Here is a 17,347-nt window from a genome sequence, read left to right as displayed (position 1 = left end):
TTTCATACAGCCAGTGCGTCTGAAATTTGAATTGACCAATCAATAATTAGCAGACAGGAAAGGCTGTACAGTACTGACGTCGCATGTTTGTTAACAGGCAGGCATTGAAGTTGAGCCACGTTTCTGACTGGAGATCACACTGAATATTCACGAAAAGTATTTAAGAGTCTCTGTCCATAAAAATGGAAAATAACTCGGCAAGGATCGATAATTCGATTTCGCTCATATTTTTATGGTAGATACGCTAGGGCATGACAAAAACTACTGGATAGTTTTTTTGGCAAAATATCCTTTTATTTCAAAGAAATATGCAAATTACCAAATACCGTTAAAATCGTCATTTGACGCACCATTTTATTAAACAAGTTTGAGAGCCTCGCATGCAAAACCACATCATTCTTCCGTCTTTAAGACACTCAAATATTTCTGTGCAATGTTTAAATGTGTACTGGGTTGATTTTAGGGAATGTTGCGTTGTCTTTTTGGATGCACAATAATTAAATTTCGCAGACATGTATTTCATTCACTTAAAAGTACTTCGTGAATATAATTAATTTTCACCTTGTGCGAAACCTTCAAATGGACCAAGCTTCTGGTGGTTGAATTGCAAAAGGATGGTCTACAGATTCCTGTTAATATTTCTTTGGGCAAATGATTGTGAGGGACGCGAGAGCTTTTCAAAGTACGTCAAAAATGCAAATATTTGACCATCCGTCGTCAAATTTCAATTTACGGGTTAGACGTATATTTTAGCATGCGCCACATGACTTGACCTATGTTAAGCTGAAATAGACACAGAGCTGATAATTTCGAAATGTTCTTACCTTATTTGCTGTAAAAGGCAGGTCCAAAGCCGATTTGACTTGTTTCTAGTCGATCTCTCACCATTCGTCGCAAATAAAGCATATGTTCGCTTTTGTTTACACAAGGTTAACATCCGATGTACATCGCCTACTGTCAACCTATTATTGGTCGAATACTATGAATCTGTGACCATCTTTCTCCGCATATGAACATCACTGCATCAAAGTCTAAAACGGCTGAGACATTTGTAGATAGTTGCTCGCTTTGCGCTGCGCCAAAATATTGCGTTTGATCGATTGCTGACCATTGCTGATAAGCGTGTCGGCGCAGCACAATCTTACAGCCGTTGTTGTTCGTCACGCAGTGCTGTCACGGCATATGCTGCACATTTTGATCTATTTTGTAGAGTACTCTCAGCATAAGTGAAACAATTTAATCATTGTTCTTCTGTTTTTTCATATATATAATAATATATGTGTATATTTATATAATCATATTCTATAGTGTACGTGGCCTCGGTCCATATCACGTTTGTTGTACGTTCTGATTTTTCAGACAACAGCTGATAAAGCTAGTACCTGTACTCACTAGAATTTTAAGAAAATCGCCATAAAAAAGTTATAGATTAATGAAGCAAGAACTAGCAGAAATAAAAATAGGAAATCACAACGTGTCTAATTCGTGAGAAAAACAGACTAAATTTAATTAGTAATTACGTGAGTAAATAGCCCTGGCCATGCCATTTTGTTTGGCGTATCAGTTGTTTGCTTAGTGGCGAGGCATTGGTATGTAACAGAAAACAGAGGACTGTTGTCAATACAGTCCAAAATTATCGTCAGTAAAATATTGTAAATAAAACACCTATTGACCGGTTACCTCCGCGGCCATCATTTGGTCATTCCGATAAGGGTTTCATTATTGTCTTTACCCCTATTAAGCGGCCACCCAAAATTTAAGAACTTTGTTTTGGAAAGGGCGATGGCAGAGAAGAGTCTGAAATTGAAGGTGCATGACGAGTGATAATTCAAACACACGTCTATCATGATTGTATTGAATTGACTCTATGTTCACCAAGAAATTTATAGCCCGATAGTGAAAAATTAAATATTCAAGGTACACCAACCTCTATTTAAGGTTACAGTATACCTTCAGATCGGCAATTTTCTTCAGATTTGGATTTTTGGTTCAAACTAATGGTCGAAGAGTAATCTCTAATTTCTGAAAACAAAATTGAAAAAAACCTAATATTGGCGGAGAAATGGATGTTTTACGTTATGGCCGGAAGTAAAAGTTCCCTCTTGATTGACAGCCCTATAACGTGTATGCAATCAACCGAGACTACTTTCGCGGGAATATTACCGATATTGATACCACGAATTGGCTGGCTACTCAGTTAATCAGCATTGTTAATCCAAGCATTTTTCGTGTTAGATGTAATTCTATTAAGTTATAAGTAAACATGGACCACGGAAAACTCCGTTTACCAGTTCGAAAGAGCGAAGAATGAATAAAAATACATCAATGAGTGAAGAAGCGAAAGTTGACCTCGCGGATGAAGCTACGGACGTATCAAGCGGGCAAAAAGATCGAGTCAAGAGAAGAGAAAGGTTGTGTAAAATTTGGGAACTCGACAGCGATAACAGCGATGTTTACAGTGACTCTTTTGTTGAGTTCGATACCGATGAATCGTCCAACTCATTGAGATCCATTGTAATATTATCCATGCACATTTGCTCTGCCGCGCTTTCTTTTGTTTGTTCTCGTCGCCCAGCTACTCTAACGTTCGTATCCTTTTTCGTCTTCCCCATTTTGCCAAACCAGCTTCAAGAAAAACCCAGCTGCAGAAAAATTATCTCTCCGCCTTGAGCGCATTGCGAAACGCAAGGTTTTTTTTGCAGATTCACGCGTAAATTTCACCGCGAGTTAATGGTAGTAAATTTTCCAAGCGCTGATTGGCTCAGTGATCTGAGAACCCAGTTGAAGGCGTTTGTGGGCGGAGTTAGTTTGCGCAGTACGATATTTTTCTTAGCGCTGTTTTCTCGGATAAATTTTTTCACTTGAAGCAGACACTTTAAAGAGTTACAACTCAAACGGAATTTGTTTGTTTGCCCTCAAATTTGGACAGTAGCTAGATTATCATATAAAAAAGAAAAACGTGTCTGCGAATTGTTTATTTCGAAATATTTTTTCTCCGAGAGCGATTTTTGTACGGTCACTTCACATTTTTTTAATCCTATTTCGAAAATGTTCTGTAACTTTTTACTACAATTGAATATGGAAAAACGCAGACACGCTTTTTTAGTGCTTTTTGTCCTGAAACCGAGGAAAAAAATAAATTGGCGAAAAACAAAATTCGCTTTGACTTGTAGCTTCCAAAAGGTGATTAGGACGCTTGCATTTGGTAACCGTGAAAAAATTGGCAATTCATTTTATTTCAAAATTTTTGGTATGGTTTGATAGCCAGCTCTATAAGCTTTAATTTGATATAGGGGCTAAGGTATCTACAGCTTAAACCAGACGCGCTACATCGCTTGGACGCGAGACACCCCTGAAGGTATACGGTAACCTTAAGCGGCTAGCCCCATTAAGCGGTCGCCACCCATTTCCCCGGGGATAGCCCACTGTATTACATGTAAGCCAAAAATAATTGCATAGCGCGAAAAGACCTAGGTATGAGTTTAGCGTTACAGTATTACGCAGGGGCATGTAGGTAGCGGTGGTCGAGTAAAAGATAACAACAGGGGCAATGGTAAATTATTCATTCTTTTCATTTCTTAATTTAATCTCTTCCTACTCAACACGATTACGTGCTCCCAGTGATTGCAAGCCTTACGGAACCTTACGTATCAGGATAGAAATTGTCCCACCCCTACCCCCTAAAATGGGATGACAGAATTGCGTGACGAACAAGGAACCGCTGCAAGCAAGGATTCAAGCCATCAAACCATGATGATCAAACGTAATATTTTGGTGTAGTGCAAAGCAAGCAACTATCTACAAATGACTTAGCCGTTTTTGACTTAGATGCAGTGGTGATCATATGTGTCGAACGAGGGTCACAGATTCATGGTATTCGACCGTTAAATAAGTTGACAGTTGGCGATGTACATCGGACGTTATGTAAACAAAACCAAACTTCTGCTTTATGTGCGAAGAATGGTGATAGAAACACGTCAAATCGGCTTTGGACCTGCCTTTTACAGCCAATGAGGTTAGAACATTTCGAAATTATCAGCTCTGTGTCTATTTCAACTTAACATAGGTCAAGTCATGTGGCGCATGCTAAAATATACGTCTAACCCGTAAATTGAAATTTGACGACGGATGGTCAAATATTTGCATTTTTGACGTACTTTGAAAAGCTCTCGCGTCGCTCACAATCATTTGCCCAAAGAAATATTTACAGGAATCTGTAGACCATCCTTCTGCAATTCAACCACCAGAAGCTTGGTCCATTTGAAGGTTTCGCACATGGTGAAAATTAATTATATTCACGAAGTACTTTTAAGTGAATGAAATACATGTCTTCGAAATTTAATTATTGTGCACCCAAAAAGACAACGCAACATTCCCTAAAATCAACCCAGTACACATTTAAACATTGCACAAAAATATTTGAGTGTTTTAAAGACGGAAGAATGATGTGGTTTTGCATGCGAGGCTCTCAAACTTGTTTAATAAAATGGTTCGTCAAATGACGATTTTAACGGTATTTGGTAATTTGCATATTTCTTTGAAATAAAAGGATATTTTGCCAAAAAAACTATCCAGTAGTTTTTGTCATGCCCTAGCCTATCTACCATAAGAATATGAGCGAAATCGAATTTTCGACCCTTGCCGCGAAATTAAGAATTTGTCTGATTTTTACGGGCAGGCACTCTTAACATGCCAAAAACCATAACAGATTTAAGCAGATGAAAACTATGAGACATTTTCTGTTTAAGCTTTACATTTGGTCTCAAAACTGGGTCACCCTCAGCCCGCAATGTGCTTGCTGAGTTTCACTAGCTAGGATAATAGCTTTATTACCTACGGAGAAAAGACTATTACAGTATTGCTGTGACTATTATTGTCGGTTTTGTCTGCCGCTGGTATTGCGGGGGCAGTCACTGTATCTAAGGTATCCTCCGACGTAAAAGTATTATTTCGTAGGGATGAAGGAAGTCAGGTTGCAATTCTAAGGATAATCCAGCATCTCCTGAAGAAGATTGCCATTCCAGAACTCCAGTATATTTTTCCATCGGTGACTGCTTTTATCTCTCACCCAAGTGTGTTATGCAGAGAGCTGATGTACGACATACTCATCTGGATATATGACACTTTCAGGTGCAGTCATCATTTGCGTTTTCTTCCAGTGTAATTTCATGTTGAAATTCTAGCAAGTCACAAGGTGTAACTTGTCCACAATGTCTTTAGTGGTCCAATTGCCCATAGTCAACGCTCGATGTTTTCGAATTCTCATTCTCAGTCTTGTCAATTTAAGGAGGGCAGCGTTTTTCTAGTCAAACGTTTGCAGTTGTCTTCCTTCCTTTATCTGGTGTGTTACCCTTGTTGCATGGTAAGTTAGATACTAGCTTAAAACCCAATGGCCTATTTGGCATTTTCGTATTGACTAGAAGACCAACCAATATGGGTATCATCAGATCATTATTCCTTATCATCCTCCATAATTGACTCTAATTTGTAGAAAGAGGGGGTACATTGTACGAAAGGGAATATCTCCTGTGGCCAAGTGATACATTGTATCTTATCTGTCTTATCTGCAGAGCGGATGAAACATTCCAAGCTGAGGACGGTGCAGCAGACATTTTGCGTGTTGCTAAAGATCACCTTCTTCAAGGCCTTGCAGATGATAACAGAGATCTTAAGTGAGATTTCCCTTATTTAAATTTTCTTTCCGCTTGTAACTCGTTACCAAGATATGGTTATGTTAAAAACTGAAACCTTTAAATTCGATTAACTACAAATACACCTTCTAATCAGTAACTAAGATGTATCTATATCTTTTTCTCAGGCTTAGGTTGCGTAATTTTTGGAGTGATGAGACACGACTTCCGGGAACAACACTGGAACGTTTGGTTGAAGTTTTACGAGCCATGTATTCAATTAACACTGAGAGTCAGGTTTGGATATTCACAACTACATTTCTTGTCACATCACATTTACACTGTTTGCAAGGATAATGTCACTAATTACAGAAACGGCCATGTTTTTTGAGAATTAAACTCCACTGATTGATCTGGCTCAAATATAAGAGTTCACAGAAAAAAAAAGATGAGAGATAGAACTTTTTATGGGCTTGTACATCTACCAAGCCTCAGGTATACAGAACTGAGTTTCGTCTTTGCCTCAAACAGTATCTGAGCTACACTACAAATCTGATTCTACACCTGACGTCCCTCAGCCCTGATTATGACCGAATGGTGTTTGAACAGCCTTTGTCTGAGTGTAAATTTGAGGTGAGATATTTATAAAGTTTTGGAATTCTGATTTCTCTGGTTTTAATATGATTTAAGACTCAATTTATCATGATGTCCTATTCTTTTCTGTAGGAGTACCAAATTAACTATTCTTGGCAACAGAGACACTTGACGATGACACCCCTGTTTGCAGCAACACAAGGTTCTTTTGGCTCCGCAATGACGCAGACACAGGAAACTATGTCAGTGGATGGTCCTCCTGGTTTGAGAGCCACACAGAATCTACAGTTTACACCAACTCAGGATCAGGGGAGATCGCAAGCCTTTGACTGGCTCAATCCAAGTCAGGTTCGTAATGAATGAACTTTTGTAGCATAGAGGGCAAAATTACTGAATTCCAATTGGCCGAGACAGAGGGCATTTTTTCTTAATTTTCCCTTCTTTTGAAAGAAAATTTACTTCAAAATGATTGGCTCTCAGGTTGCCAGGTAATGATGAAGAAAAACTGCTTTTCTATTGTTTTCTAACAATGGTGTCTCGTATCGAGAAAGTTGACGATGAATTTATGGCCGAATTAAGGGAAATGAGCGAAATTGGAGGCACTAAAAAACACAGAACCCTAAAAGAACGTTTTTATGAAGTGGACAAGTGCAAAAACCTACAGAAGGATATCAAAACGACCAACGGCCAGTTCTGTCCTTCCGTAATTGATCATCTGCCGTTCTGTTACAACAAAAAAACTACCATTGACGCTATAATAAAGAAAACGAAAGAGAACTGGCCACTTAAAGACGTCTAATCTGAAGCGGTTACCAACCACAGGGCTAAGAGGACTACAGTAAAAAAGAACAGTTAATTTTACATCGGCTACAAACAATATGCCCAAATTTAGAAACAACTGATCTTTAAGAAGTTTTGTAGGCCTCAGTTTTCTTTGATAGCACTTATCAGTTCTGGAACAATCTTTTTTTCGTTTTAAGGGGCCAACTCCATCACAGTCTCCGATCACAGCTTCATCCACCCAGACCAAGTCCTCCTTACTTTTCCGTACTTCCCTGACGAGGGATCGTCGACAGATGCTAAAGCCCGTTCCTAGTGACTTTGGTAGTCAAAAGCTCATGCAGGCACAAGAACCTATGCACCAACCACAAGGTGAGCCCTTAGCAGGTCACTTAGCTTGTGGCCAGCTAGAAGCCTAGGCATATCATAAAATTATCGGCTCACTGCCTGATTGATTGATTGATTGATTGATTGATTGATTGATTGATTGATTGATTGATTGATTGATTGATTGATTGTATTGATTGATTGATTGATTCAAGGAACGATTACTGAATGTACAACCTGAATGATGTACGTTCAGACGTTCATATTGAGTAGCTTTCTATCATTTAAAGGTATCAGGAAGAGCAATTATATATTCTGTTTGGTGGTTTTTCTTTTTCATTAAGCGAGGAATGAAAAAGACGAAATATTAAGACTGAAAAGACGTTTCCTGAAAGAGCAGTCCTATAAAAGTGGTTTCTTTGCTAAAGAGGCTATAAAGAGGAACAGACTCAGAGAAGTACATACTGCATTTTTTTTATTTAATTCTTATTAGCTTACCAGATTTGTTTCAGTTAACGGAGTTTTTCAGATTTATTTCTTGTTTGAAACAAATCAATAGGCCACTTCCGAGTTACCTTTTGCCTCTGTGTCAAAACGGGTCTAAGAGCGAAACCAAGCATATGGAAATGTGTTCCACCTACATGTTCATGGTCATGCAAATCTTACTCATTTTCATAAGGGAGGTATTGCTGGGACACTTGTTTCGAAACAGAGGCACAAGGTAACTCGGAAATGGCCTACACAGTATAGTTAACATCAGCGAGGTTTCACATATTTGTTCTGACCATGCCTTGGTTTATTTCTGGCTTAGCAATCCCTTGAGAGACAAAAAGCTGCTCGTGAAAGCAGTGTGGTGATGTACAGGAAATATCGCACTGGAGACTTGCCAGATATTCAGATCAAATTTTCAGAACTTATCGCCCCCTTGCAAGCAGTGGCACAGGTGAGAGGTAGCTCCAGTGTAGCCAAAACATAGTATAACATAGTATACGAGAGTTAGAATTATATGCTTCCGTCTCCATGACAAGAAATAACTAAGCCAGTGTTCCTTCTAATGCTGCAGTCGCACATTTGTGATGTTTGTATCAAAATCAAAAGTGGATTTTGTTATTGAGGGAATTGTTTCCCAAATTAACCCGCATCACCAAGCAGGAAAAAAGAAAGACACGAAAAAGAACAAAAATCATATTTTTCAAGGCATCTGCAAGAAACAAAAAACTAACAAAAAGGTGCTGAAGGTAAAGGAAATAGCATAGTCGAGTGAAGAGATAACAAAAGAGAAGCTTCTCACGAAGCTTGGAAATGGGCTTGAAAGTCTCAACACATTATGGAGCTAGAAAAGTTATGGAATATTTTTGTTTGCTTATTTGTTGCAGTGTGACAGTACCTTTGCTAAGCAGTTGTTCAGCACTCTGTTTCAAGCGGTATTTTCTCAGATTGAAGAGAAATTACCGGAGAGGGAAGGCGTTAGTGTTACATTGGACGTCAAAAAAGCCATAAATGACCTGATGTCTTCCTCGACGCAATTCTTTCCACCGTTCATTTCAAGTGTTCAGGTTACTACCTTCTTTGAAAGAAAAGAATGTTTCTATTTTGGGTTATCAGTCATAAGTATGCAGCGGGTTTCTTTAATGTATCCGCCACTCTATTAGATCTATACTGCATCAAAATGTAAACATACCCACACATTTTATCTGTAAATTCAATAAAGCACGTACATGATCTTCAACAGTTCCTGCAAGGTTTTCACTGGTTCTCATAACATGCCTAGTAGGATGCAACACACTGCACATTATCTGTATTCTTCATGAAAGGATAACAATAACCCAAATGCCAACTGTATTAACAGTACGTGTTTCCTTTTTTCAGAGCATTTGCTATCACGAAAGGAAACTTTCTGTTGAGCCACTTTCTGTTACCACAGCATGTTTGGCTAGCCTGCAGCAACCTATGGGTAAAATGTTTTTTGCTAAGGAATAAGTTAATGATTAATTTATTTCCATCTAACCATCTATTCATACATTAATTAGTTCGCTTAGTCACTTAGTCACTCTGTCACTCAGTCGCCCAGTTGCTCAGACAGGCAGCCAGGCAGTTAGCCAGCCAGCCAGCCAGTCAGTCAGTCAGTCAGTCAGCCAGTCAGTCACTTAGTCAGTCAGTCAGCCACTTAGTCAGTCAGTCAGTCAGTCAGTCAGTCAGCCAGCCAGTTAGTTAGTTAGTTAGTTAGTCAGTCGCTAGCCACCAGCAAGCCAGTTAGTCAGTTAGCCAGCCAGTCAGTCAGTCAGTAAGTCAGACATTCAGTTAGTCAGTCAGTCTGACAGTTAGTCAGCCATTCAGTAAGTGCGTTAGTTATTTCTTCTTTTTAAGGCCTCGTATATATAAAATTGTAGTAACCAAGCCTTGGAATACTTTCTCATATGCACTTCTGGGAATTATACTAAAAATATTTAACACTTCTTTCTTTTAAGGTATCGCATGTAGACTGTCACTTATACTACCGATAAGTTTGCAGACTTAAGATATGCAATTACAACATATTATTTTTGAGAGAAATTTTATATTCTCGATTTAACATTTAGAATGCCTAAACTAGGCCTACCTACAAAAATCCGGATCTTTTTTGAGATTTTTAGACGCTAAAAAGATTTTTAAAAGTCTGGAGATTTTTGGAAGAATTTAGCAAGGTCAAGGATTTTTAGAGTTTTTAGAGCCAAAAAAGTCTTTAAAATACGTAAAAAATATTTAGAGATAGGAATTAGATAAATAGTGTTTTTATATGCGCAATACCAAATCGTCCTTTGGAACATCGTAAACATGTGCTAGGAACGGTGCATTGTTTATTTTTCATTCAACTCGTATCACCCGACTGATATGTTGCCAGCCATTTTTTTGTGAAGCCCGGTTGTTGAGGTTAACAGGAAACATGCTTCTGACTTTAAGCGTGAGTTTACGATGATTGCATGTAAGTACATGTAGCAATGGAACTCTGCTGGAAATCACTTACCTCTAGACCGTGTCGGACGTTAAATTGCAAACCAGATGGCAAGCGTGACATTCTGAGGTTTGCCGTCCTCGGGAAAAGTCCATCTTGTGATGTCTATGCACGTACTTAGAGACCGAAACAAAAATTAAGGCTTAGTTAGAGGCAAGCTGTTAAAAAGATGGTAAAAGAATGGCACGCGTAGGGTACGCGTTTTTCTAAAATAAGGATTTTGCTCAAATTTGTCTCATTAGCTTTGCTTCAGGCGACTTGTCCATAAGGTTGTCTATGGTAAAATAAGAGAACAGTAAATAGGTAAAAGGTGTCTGAAACGACCAGGTGTCTTAAGTTGAAAATGACGCCAAGCAATGTAACTAACTTAACTAGCAAAGTTGTCAATGAGTTATCCAGGCGAGGTTATTGTCAATAAAAACTCTTAATATTTAGCATATTGTTTATTGCGAAGGAGAGAGTAATTCATCTGTAATATTTCTTATCCAAGTAGAGTAACAAAAACAAAACATGCCCAAAGTAATGTCTCTCTATACTTCATTGATGTCTACTCCCAACATTTTTTTACATGCTTTACAATGAACATATCAAGGTCCAGGCTTTGCGTATGTGTTAGTTAAGATGCGGAACCCTGACAACAGTGTCCATTGTAGGTATCATGGTGCTTGAGAAACAGTTACTACAGATGGAGGATGATGGTCAGAGTAGCCGTAAACGAGCTAGGTCTTCCGCTTCCCCAACCTCGGAAGTAACCACATCATGGATAGAACTCGCAAAGTTAGTATCTAGGTTAATGTGTGTACACTGTATGTTGTTTAATAGAGCCATTTCAATCACTCACGTGTACTTCGAACGTTTTTATTAAACACTCGCACTCAGGTTTATAAATTAAACCCTCTTCTGTCTTTGCATCGGCCTATAATCTATGACAACCAGCACCCTCAAGTTTCTTTGTTGCTAACAGTAAGATGCTTAACTTACTGCCCTCCAGGTTGTACAGGTCTTTAGGTGACTATGACGTATTGAGAGGTATCTTCACTGGGCACATTGGCACCCAACCCATTACCCAGAAGGCATTGGAAGCAGAAGCGCGAGGGGACTATTCTTTGGCCCTTAAACTCTACAATGAGGTGAGATCAAACAAAGTTAAGGCGTGAAACTACATTTCGTAATTTTTTTTAGTTAGTAAACTAAGGGCTTATTGTTGTTCTGAAGACAGAAATAGTTGGACTGGTATTTGTAAATTTCAGGGTCACGTTATCTACAATCGTCAAATAACTGAACGTACTGAAACAAAATGCATAAGGGAAAGAAACTAAAACAGCAAGAAAAAGTCTTGAACCATCAGATAATTTTTCTTTTTGCAGACTAGGAAAAAGTGAAATTTTGCCCATTTCAAAGAATAGCTTAAAATCTGTCTTGCAGATTGTTATTTTATTTTGCGTGTTTAATCAGAGCCAATTTCTAATTCCTGAAATTTTGAGGTAGGGTCGTATGTCACTATATTCAGTCCTCCCTTGAGTACTCTGTGGTTCATTTTGGCTATTTATTACCCATCGTTCAAGTGTCATGTAAGATGATTAAAGACCAAACAGTAATTTGAGATAGAAAAATTTAAAAGTTGGGCTCTTTAACTCCCTCTTTAGCCACCCTAAGGGGCTAATAGTCAGTAAATATGAACAGCACTTACATACATGGTGGAGTGGAGGAGATTTTGCGTCTAAGGATTGGGAGATTCTTTCTAGAGGGGTCTTATAATTGGATGGAATTTAACAACTTGTTATAGTTTGAATAAGGATCATACTCTTTTGTCCAGACAAGCTCCTCAATAACTTTCCTTTGTTTTCAATTCCTGGACAGGCCATTGGAAAAGACGCTTGGGAAAATGGGCAGCCACTGCAAGAAGAAGAAGATTTGTGGGATGATGCTAGGTTACAGGTATGTAATGGATGTGTTCTCTTAGGCTTAAATGCTTTGTCTTTGAAATGTTTAATTTTATACTACATATCCACGACTGTGTCAAAAAAAGGATAATGGTATTTTAAACCATTGCGATGTTTGAGATGTTGGTATAGTTGCAATGCAGGATGACGGCTGGCCTTTAATGCAGATTCCACAGTGTTGTTGTCGTGAATGTCGAGAAGAATTATGTTACGTAAGGATAAATTTAAACCATGTCTTATTACCAGGTCTTATTACGGTGTTTTACTGATGCAGGATGTGGAAATGGCTTGTTACTTAAATCTAGGCTGTATTGAACTTCTCGTCTTATGCAATTTATGCAATCTTTATAATGTAATATCTCTTTCGTTTCAGTGTCTTGCTAACCTGGCTAGATGGGAGGACTTGGAACAGTGCACAGTTGAAAACATAGACGATACAAATCCTCCCGATCTTGACAAAGTGTGGACCGACACCTTTTTCCAGGTCAGGTTTACAGAGAAAAAAGTGTCATGCGCTCTCTTTTTTTTTTTTTTTTTGGCTCTTGTGAGCAATTGACGTTTGCAGCAGAACAATGCAGTAGCCTTGTGATTCCCCACTCAGTCAAGCACCCAGCTTGTTCAGACAATTGAAAGCCAACAAACGTAGCTGGCAAAGGTACATGCAGTGATAGGGTGTGTATGGGCGTAAGGGGTCGGGAGAGATCTACCTTGAGCTAACATCCCTCCGAGCTAATCCGTAAAGACAGTGTCATGCTTGGTAGACCATGCAACATTCTACTTGTTGTTCGAATCATGCTAATGCATTTGCCTTCCTTTATATAGGAGCACTACCTTCCTTATTTGATAACAAGCAAACTGAAGCTGCAGTGTCAGAGATCTGGTGACATATCATTGAGCACGTTTGTGACCAGAGCAATGCAACATAATGAGAGAGCAGCTTTGTTGCAGGTTAGAATCACTCTCAAGTACTTTTAACAGGAGAACATTTTCTGGCATTGGCCTTCTTGGAAATAATGGATAAGATCTTTTATACATCTGATGAAACAGGGAACCTTTACCTTTAGCTAGTTAAAATTATGAAAAACTGGATCCCTGGACAATGTAGTTTAAGAGCTTCTGCCTGAGAGACCGGGGCACACTTGGAAATGAAGGTTGGCCGATTTTGCTTAAAATTGGTGCACAAAGTCGTTATGTGGACTTATGTAATATGCCAAAGTTTCAGGTTCAACGACCATTTTTTAGCCGAGTTCTGGGTATCAGCCCCTCAGGGGTCCCCAGAGGCTGATTTTTAGTGTAATTTTGGCCACTTTTCATTCTCTCTTTTAGCAACGTACAATTAATTTCAGACAAAACCAAAACCATATTTGTAACGCCCTATCCTTAGGCTTCTATGGGTAAAAACATTAGCTCATGGGAAGTTCTTGTTAGCCTGTGGCTGTGATCACAACTTAGTCCTATTTGAAGCATATGAGGAGCAACCGGAAATGGCCTGTTTTTCAGACCGTATATTTTCCATGCCCATGTTTTATATCGTGAAGTCTTAGTATCCCTGCAAAGTCCAGCCCTTAGTTTAGTAATGCCAAGAAAAAAATACTAAGGTTGAGGCTTTTTTGCTACGAAACATTTTTAGAGAAGTTACCTACTACGCACTTCCTGTCAAACTCTTAATTACTTCTTAGGAGAGATTTTTAGACACCAGCTGCACAATTAAGAAACAATCAATGATCCCAAAGTAAATTATTTAAAGGAAATATATATTTTCAAACCATAAACTAGAAATTTTCCTACTGACGGATTTGAAACTAAATTTTATGTAGCATTTGTACCCTGTACCCAGGGGACTGGAAGGTGAGGGGAAACTTTATACGTTGATAACAAGAAAAGTAATCAAAATACAATGAAACAAGTTGTTTACTGAGTGTATAAGTTAGGTGGGAAAAGCTGAGAAAAAATCCTTATTTATGGGACTCTGCCTTGTTTCCATGGCAACCTTGCTTTATCAGACATAATTACCCTAGGTTTGACTTTTCTCATCTAATTCTCTGGTTTTTATTGACGTTTTCAAGGTTTCTTGGGACAAACATAGTTTTTTTGCACCTTTTAATTCCTTTATTACCCTTTCTCTTCTCTTTTAATTTTGTTACACCTGGCAAAAACGATATTTTGATTTTATGAAATAGTCATGAAATCCAGACTGGTGGGTTCGATTTGACGGATGTTTTGAAATTTATGACATTCTAACGTCACGTGCTTTCATAGCTGACTATTCACCATGATAAGAATTTTAAGCCGTGAGTTTTTTTCTCCTTTCCCCTGTCAGAAGATCACAAATACCTTGTGATACCGAAGTTTCCGACTTAATTGTGACGCACTCAGAGGTGCTTTTCTTCAAGCTTCCGTCCAATCTCCTCTTTGGTATCGACTCTAAATAAGAATACTATCGTTACGATAGAGATTGCAAGTAAGTAAGCCTCGTGATACAATAGAGGGCCAAATTACTTCCTATTTTCGCCAGGAGATTACATTTTTTGAGCATGACACGCGAAGCGTCTCCACTGTGATTTAATATTGGGCATGTGAAACTACTTAATTCATCTCGAAGCCCTTTCGACTTTTCAAGAGAAACAACATCGAATATGGCGTTGAAAATGTTAGAAATTGAATTGTGAGCAGGTACCGAGTAGACAATTTAAGTTAGAGATATTTTGTTTAAATGTCTATGCAGATGATGATGGAACAACGATCCTTGAACCAGTGGAACGAATTAAAGACATTAAAACGTGTAAAAAAATCTTGGAATGTGCAAAATAAATTTTTGTCTGATGAAAATGCATGCAGTCAGTCTAACCTTGGATACTTATGGTTGCAATCGGTATTACAATGCCGAACGCCTGAAATATGCTATCTGAAACGTCAGTGGTAACCTTCTTTGATTTCTTCAATTTCTTTTTTCTCTTTGATGGAAAGGGTGCTGACATGGCCCACTTTGGTCACGCAAACGAGTGAATTTTCAGCAGTGACGTGGGCAATCTTCTTTAATTCATACTTTAACTTCCATTCAGGGAAATTGTCAACTCTATGGGAAGTGGCCAGTTTATTACCACCAGTGCCCACTTTAATTTGGCCAGCAGGTGGGTAACATCTCGATCTAACGTCGCTAACGGGAGAGTCACAGCAGCCTCTGGCGGCTTGTTATCTCGTGCCCCACATATGCCATCCTCTTTCCAAACGGGACACTGTATAATCATGTTTTCAGTTTTCCAGGAGACTAAATTGTAATAGCCAGACTTTTTCGCTCCTCTGCCTTTCAAGCACACTCAAATGAAACAAATTCACTTAAAGAATGAATAGATTTGATAAATTTAATTAACTGATCGCAGATAATTTCTTTTCTTGTAAATAAACAATCCAGCCGGCAAGATGTCCATGTGCTGGCCATATGTTCATTTCACGGTTGCATTTTATCAAGTTACGACAGACTGAAGTTAACATGTAAGGTAGTAACGCGTTCGGATTCTATACAAAACTGACAACTGCCTAGCGCATAGCACGGTCGCGGCCTAATGGTTGCAGGCTGGACTCCAGATGGAGCGCTCCTGGTTACTAGGGCGTTGTCATGTCGTCTTGGGAAAGGCAATTTTCTTTCACAGTGTCTCTCTCAACCCAGATGTATAAATGGGAGCTGGTGATTATCATCTTGTCCAGGAAGAAGAGCAATAACCAATTTAAGCTTCAGCAGGCATGAGGACTTTGTTACTTTATTTTTTTTTATTTTATTTATTAGGCTTCGGCCTTCTATTACATATCAAGAAAAAGAAAAAGAAAAAGAAGAGGAAGCAAAACAAAACAAAACAAAACAAAACAAAACAAAAACAAAAAAACAAAAAAAACAGACAGCAAAACAAAACAAAATGGCCAGGGGAGCCGCTACAGCTTAGCCAATTACAGCGGCCCCCTTAGATATCCCACCTACACTAAGCGTACTGGTCATCCTGGGGATTATCACTTCTTTTTTTATGGAAATCAGAGTTAAGGGCCGGAAATTCTACAGCTAGGGTGCTATAAGCAGTAGTCTTTGAAGGAAAATCCACTCCTCCCCTGTCCTATTTTTGGATATATGCAGTACACCGATTTAGTCTGGATCTGTGCGGACTGAGAAAGCAACAAAAGGAAAATCCCGATAGAGAAAGGGAAAGTGTGCCAATGAGTAATTTTCTGGTAATTTAGTCAGACATTCAGCGACTTGGCGGGGAAAACGGACCGTCTTGGACTTCCCCAATTTATAATACCTAGGCCATTTGCACCGGTGGAGTGGGTATGAATAAATATTCTGTGGCATATCCATTCGTTCTTTAGGTTCTCATGTAAGTTCTATACCTGATCATTCTCTGCAGTATCAAGGAGACAAATCTCGACGAGAAAAAAACTGAATTCCAAGACAATCATAGCCAGCAAACTTCAGATAAGTTGGTGTGTTGTGACCTCGTCACGTACGGTATGAATCAACCTGAATTTTCATTACTCGCAACGATGCAGTCACGATCAATTTATCGCTGGGGCTAAGGTTTTTAATGTTGCTTCACTTTTAATGGATTTATAAGAAAGGGGCGTGCCTCTAAACCTGTAGCCAGGTAAGCATTCATAGTAAGTGAATTTATCCAGACACCTTGCGTAAAGACTGGAATAGTGAGACTGCATTTAATTTTACAATAGCTAGAAATATATGCGAAACTTATTCGAGGTTCAAAGCAATTTTCAAGTGGTGTCATGAGAGACGTTGTGATTGCATTTAGAGTGACTGATAAGTTGTTTTTCTTCAGAAAAGAAGTCCAGCGACTTCATTATCCGTAATTTTCAAGACTTCTCCCACAGAATTTATAACCGTTGCCGGACCAAAACTGATCGGTCCTAAAAAAAATCACATGAAAATTTCTGATTAACGGTAAGTCTTTTCGTTTAGAATTAACTTCAGAGTCTGTAATTCCCGACTTAGAAGAAAAAAGGTATTTATCGAAATCAAATGGCTGATTTTTACAGACACGCTTTGTTGAGACTTAAACCAGAAGTGGCCTGGTTAGTCA

At 38.7% G+C, this 17,347-nt stretch overlaps 1 protein-coding gene across 5 annotated transcripts in view; it reads left to right on the top strand.

Annotated features, from left to right (window-relative positions):
* Nucleotides 1-17,347, top strand: part of LOC145489620 (DNA-dependent protein kinase catalytic subunit-like) — a 294,091-nt gene that overhangs the window by 251,322 nt on the left and 25,422 nt on the right. For all 5 annotated transcript variants that reach the window (XM_081468622.1, XM_081468620.1, XM_081468625.1 and 2 more), the window contains 15 exons: nt 4,957-5,130; nt 5,571-5,672; nt 5,819-5,927; nt 6,162-6,263; nt 6,357-6,572; nt 7,205-7,376; nt 7,676-7,788; nt 8,143-8,274; nt 8,708-8,887; nt 9,201-9,285; nt 10,977-11,100; nt 11,315-11,453; nt 12,184-12,261; nt 12,640-12,750; nt 13,089-13,214. In XM_081468622.1, coding sequence (XP_081324748.1) covers nt 4,957-5,130; nt 5,571-5,672; nt 5,819-5,927; nt 6,162-6,263; nt 6,357-6,572; nt 7,205-7,376; nt 7,676-7,788; nt 8,143-8,274; nt 8,708-8,887; nt 9,201-9,285; nt 10,977-11,100; nt 11,315-11,453; nt 12,184-12,261; nt 12,640-12,750; nt 13,089-13,214 — 1,963 coding nt within the window. The remainder of the gene's footprint in view (nt 1-4,956; nt 5,131-5,570; nt 5,673-5,818; nt 5,928-6,161; nt 6,264-6,356; nt 6,573-7,204; nt 7,377-7,675; nt 7,789-8,142; nt 8,275-8,707; nt 8,888-9,200; nt 9,286-10,976; nt 11,101-11,314; nt 11,454-12,183; nt 12,262-12,639; nt 12,751-13,088; nt 13,215-17,347) is intronic.

This window comes from Orbicella franksi, chromosome 6 (assembly GCF_964199315.1).
Source record: "Orbicella franksi chromosome 6, jaOrbFran1.1, whole genome shotgun sequence".
NCBI lineage: Eukaryota > Metazoa > Cnidaria > Anthozoa > Scleractinia > Merulinidae > Orbicella > Orbicella franksi.
This window is presented reverse-complemented; position numbering and strand designations above follow the sequence as displayed.